This window comes from Lepidothrix coronata, unplaced genomic scaffold, assembly GCF_001604755.1.
Source record: "Lepidothrix coronata isolate B3197 unplaced genomic scaffold, Lepidothrix_coronata-1.0 Scaffold281, whole genome shotgun sequence".
Lineage (NCBI taxonomy): Eukaryota > Metazoa > Chordata > Aves > Passeriformes > Pipridae > Lepidothrix > Lepidothrix coronata.
In genome coordinates this window covers 408,579-413,658 of record NW_016690461.1, presented here as the reverse complement: position 1 = coordinate 413,658, position 5,080 = coordinate 408,579, and the positions used below count along the sequence as shown (strand labels likewise).

Below are 5,080 nucleotides of genomic sequence, written 5' to 3'. Positions count from 1 at the left end.
CTGCCTCCCGCCCGCCGCTGGCGGGGCCCCGTCCGTGTCCTTGGCCCCGTCCCTGCCGCGTCCGGTCGCCGGTCTTGGCTGAGCCACCGGTCACGCCCGGGTCCCAATCCCCCCCCGGTCCCCATCCCCCATATCCCGCTGTTGTTCACGATCCCGTCCCCGCTCCCGCCCTGCTCTCGGCCCCGGGGCTGAGCCCGCACCGGCCGTGGCTCTCGTTACACCGGGCAGGACCACGCCCCGGTCCCCATCGCCGGGGACGCCAGCGAGCCCTTGTCTGGCCACTGCGCTGGCTCCGAGTTATCCTCGGCCACACCCCGATCCCTGTCCCCTACATCCATCCTGCTGTTCCCCATCCCTTGTCACGCTCCGGTCCCCATCCCCAGCCACGCCCCGGTCCTCATCCTCAGGGACACTGTCCCCATCCCTGGCCGTGCCACAGTGCCCTGCTCCCCGGGCACATCCCCGCCGTGGCCCAGTGCCCGTCCCGGCCCTTTCCCGGCCGTGCCCAGCCCTCCCAGCGCTTCTTTGTCTGCTCGGGCAGTGGGAACCGGCCCCGCGGGGCCCAACCGGGGGGACAAAGCGCCATCCCCTCGGGCAGCTGGGGACAAGAAAGGCCGGGGGGGGGGGCTGGGACAGCGGGGGGACGCAGGGGACAAAGCCCCCAGCGCAGTTTTGGGCTGGGGGCTTGGGCGGAGCGGCAGCTGCTCTGTGGCAGCTGGTGGGGGGGACATAGCTGGGACACGGGGATACGCGTCCCTCGGCCACCCCTCCATCTGCCACAGCCCCTGCACAGCCCCCCAGGCCACCAGCCCCACAGCCCTGGGGGTTCCCCCTCCTTGGGGGGGGTTCCACCTCTCGGTTGTCCCTCCACAGCCCACAGAGGCAGCGGGTGCCCTGGGGGTTCCCCCTCCTTGGGGGGGGTTCCACCTCTCGGTTGTCCCTCCACAGCCCACAGAGGCAGCGGGTGGGTGCTGGGGGTCGTCCCCCAGAGGCGGGGGGGCTGCGGGGGGCTCAGTCCCTGCAGAGGGGTGACCCCAAACCACGCACACGTGTCCCCAGCTGCTGCAGGAGGAGCTGCCAGGACACCCCCTCCCTGCCGAGAAATCACTTCTTTTTTTGTGCGTTTCCCACGTTATGCAGATTTCTGTGCAGCTCCAGGTTCCCACGTTCCCCCTGCCAGCCCCGCGTTCCCCCTGCCAGCCCCATGCCCCCACTGCCAGCCCCACATCCCTGCCCGTCCCGTGTTTTTGGGGTGCTGCTGGGGCTGCAGGGCTGCAGACAAAGAAGGGCTGGGATTTGGGCATCGCCCACCAGAACAAAGGACTGGGCGGCCCCGGCTGCTCCGAGCGGAGGAAAACTGAGAGATTTGTCTTTCCCCGGGCTGGTCCCTGAGGCAAACGGGTGTTTTGGGGGACCTTTGCCAGAAGCAGCTCATCCCCCAGCCCTGACCCCACTGTGGATCCTCTCCTGCGTGGGAAAAACCTCCCGCCTTTGTCCCCCGGGCTCTCAGCACCGGTGTGGGGCCTGGCAGGGCACACCCGGGGTGTCCCAAGTGACCCCAAGGCTGGAGGTTTTGGGGGCTCACAGCAGCCCCCACCTCGGGGACCCCTCTCCAAGCTAAGGAGGGTCCCCACACATCCCACCCCCCCAGGCTGTGGGCAGGGGGTGCCACCGGGGCAGTGACTCAGCCCCCCTGGGTGATTTGGGGTGCTGGGGTCCCACTGGTGCCCCCCAGCCCCCTCCCATCTCCTCGGGTATGGAAGGCCCCACGGCCCCACACCAAGCGCTGCCAGGCAACTGGCGGGGTTGCCAGGAGACCGGTTGCCAGGAGACAGGCTGGGACCCCCCCTTGCCTCCCCCTTCCCCAGCATCCACCCTGGGGCCTGGCACTGGGGTGTGCCGGGACACGGGGCTGGGGTCCCACCACTGCCTGGCCTAGTTGTGATGGGGGGGCACCACCCCCGGGCCCCCCCCCAGTGCCTGATCCCTCTGCTGTGCTGAGGGGGGCACATGAACCCCGGGGGGGCCCCAGTGCCCACCCCACTGCACCCTGACATGGGGGACACCCCCGCTATCCAGCCCAACGTGTGCTGGTGTGGAGGGGTCTGGCCCAGCTCCCAGCCCCCCTCCCTCCCCCCCCAGGTCCTTCCCATCCTCCCGTGCTCTGTTGACTGTTGGTAGCAACGCGGTGGCTCCTGGTGACGGTGTCTGTCCGTCCCCCTCCCCCCCCATATCCACCCCCCCACATCACCAACAGGCCCTTGGTCACATCGGGGCCCCCCCCTGTCTGCACAGAGCCCCCGTGGCTGCCCCCCCCGGGCTCCCAGAGCCAGCGTCTCCTCACGTTTGGGCTGATTTCCCAGCTGCTGGACTCCTGCCCGTGGCACAGCCAACATTCCCAGCCTCCCCCAGTTCAGGCCCTTCCTGAGGGTCCCAAACTGGTGACCTCGAACCCCACGACCAGGACACACTGTCCTCAGGGGCTGGGGGGTCCCAGCTCCATCAGGGGTGTCGTGGCTCAGGGATGACATCCCTGCTGCTATTTTTAGCCTGTTTTCCCGCAGAGCTCGGCTCTGTCTGTCTGTCTGTCTGTCTTCTGCCACCATCGATGTGACAGGTTCATTCAGATGGAGAGACAGGGCAGCTCGGGGGGGGTGCTGCTCTGCTCCGGGGGGCTGGATGAGGCCCTGGCACGTTGAGGGGGCCCCCCCACCCCCCTGGCTGGCTCAGGGTAGGACTGAGGGGATGGAGGGACAGGAGGTGCCCCACGGAGGTGGTGACACCACCCCTGCCTGCGCCCCCTCCACGAAGGGCAGGGCGAGGGACCCCCCAACCCCGGTGCTGGGGGCAGCAGGTGACCCCCTCCCCCTGGGAGGGAGCAGGGCAGGGGGGTGTCACCGGTGACCCCTCAGCCTGGGTGCCCCGTGCCCCCCCCCCGCAGCCCCTCCCGCTCCCTCGGGCGCTGCAGGAGCCACAAAAAAAGGGAGGCTCAGGCGTGGGGTAGGGGGTCACTGGGGGGGCAGGAGGAGGCAGGACAGGGCGCGGGGGGGGCTGCCGTGGGGGGCGGGGGGCTGTAGGCGCGCTGCCCGTGGGGAGGGGGCTGCGGCACCGCCCGCGTGCGGGGCGGCTCCGCATTGCGGCAAAGCCGGGAATAAAGGAGCGGGGGGAGGCGGGGGGAGTGGGTGAGGTGGGAAAGACCCCGCTGCCGGGGGGGGGGGCCTGCTCTGCCCGGTCCCCCCAAAAGCAAAAGCACGGCCAGCAGGGCCACGGACCGACGTGGTGGGGGCTCGGGGGGCTCCGGTGGCATCGGTGGCTCAAGGAGTGGGTGGCGCGGGGACAGCGGGCACCCCGGCCCTGGGCGGGTGCCAGCCCCGAGGACGTGCCCACGGAGTCGGGGGACACCCTGGGGGTGCCCAGGGAGTGAGGAGACATTGGGGGTGCCCAGGGATGGGGGGACAACCGAGGTGCTCGGGGTGTGAGGGGACACGGGGGTGCTCAGGGAGTGGGGGGACACCGAGGTGCCCAGGGACTGGGCAGGTCTGTGATTCTCTCGGAGCCACCCCCGTGTCCCCGTGCTGTCCCCAAACCCTTCTCTGGCCTTGGAAACGGGACCCGGACCCGCCTCATCCCATCCCAGGGTGGGACAGGGCACTGCCCCTCGGGGGTGGGCGCGGGGTGCCCCCCCGCCCCGTCCGTCCTGCCCCACAGGAACTGCCCCGCGTGGGTTCCCCCGGGGAGCAGCCCCGGGGCTGGCAGGGAACAGGGCGGCGGCGGGCGCAGGAGCCGGCGCGGCGGGAGCCCGCGGGGCTTCCCACGGGAACGGGTCCGGGACCAGGATGGAGACAGGGACGCGGACAGGGACCACCGGACCCCCGTGGCCCCCGGTCCGGGCAGGGCCCGGGCGCTCTCTGGGCAGATCCGGCGCCTGCGGCCGCGGCCGCGGGGTGCAGGGACCCCTCCTACGACCGGCTGACCCCCCGATCCTATACCTCAAAGCCCCCCCTCCCCAAAACCCCCCTAAAGCCCCCCTAAACTCCTTCACCCCAGTGCTCCCGCGGCCCCGCTGCCCCGAATTTCCTCCCGCCCCCCCTTTCGGAAGCCCCCCAATCCCCCGCCCCTCTATCCCCACCTTTTCCCCACCCATCGCCCCGCCCACTCAAACACGGCCACGCCCCTTCCCAGTCCAGCCCCGCCCCCCGCCCCCCACATTCCACTCCGCTGACGTCACCGCCCACCCAAATTCGAACCTGCCAATCAGAACCGAGGCGGGGCGGAGGGGGCGTGACCAGGGCGTCACGTAACCCCGGGGGGCGGGAAAAAGTACTTATTGCCCCGCCCCCTTGTCCCCGCCCCCTTGTCCCCGCCCCTCGGGGTATAACTCGGGGGGTCCTCCCGGGGACCCCCGTCTTCCTCCTCGACGGCTCCGTAACGGTTCGGGCAGTGAGCGGCCATGGTGAGCGGGGGGGCCGCGGGACCCCCGGGGCTGAGGGGCGGGGACGATCCGGGTCCGATCCCCCCGGCTCGGATCCCCCCCGTGTCCAGGGCAGCACGTGGAGGGGGGACTGGGGGCTCCTCGCGTGTTCAGGGCGCCCCGTGGGGCTGCCGAGCACTTGCGGGACCCGAGGTGGGGGATCGTGGTGCTCCGTGTGCCCCTCTGGAGCCGTGGACCCCCCCCCGGCCGGGGGTCGCTGCTTTGGGTGCTCCAACCCCCGGGATGTGCCGACCCCCCCCTCGGGCTCCCTGCCAGCCGCCGGTCTGTACCGCGTGTCCCGGACTCCCACGCAGGTCCCGGACACATCTTCAACTCCCCCTCGGGAGAGGAGCCTGCCCCGAGGGGACGGGGGGGTGCCGGGCCCCCCTCTGCCGCCGGGATCGCGCGTGGGAGGGAGTCACGGGGGGGGAGGCAGCCCCCCCTCACCACGGCCCGGGCACAGACGGGAGCGGCCACTCCGGGAAAACTTTTCCCAGTTGCTGGAGTTTGCTCCTGTCCCGAGCGGAGCCGGTTGCAGGGTCGGGGCTGTGGTGGGACGGGGACAGCCCAGGGTTGTGCAAGGGCTGGCGGGGAAAAGGGGGCTCCCCA

At 71.4% G+C, this 5,080-nt stretch overlaps 1 protein-coding gene across 1 annotated transcript in view; it reads left to right on the top strand.

The window, feature by feature from the left end:
- The first annotated feature begins 4,450 nt into the window (after positions 1–4,450).
- The window catches only part of LOC108508076 (tubulin alpha-1C chain-like), a 4,295-nt gene continuing 3,665 nt past the window's right edge, over positions 4,451–5,080 (top strand). Inside the window, exon 1 of the mRNA XM_017836610.1 lies at positions 4,451–4,593. Within this exon, the coding sequence (XP_017692099.1) occupies positions 4,451–4,593 (143 nt within the window). The remainder of the gene's footprint in view (positions 4,594–5,080) is intronic.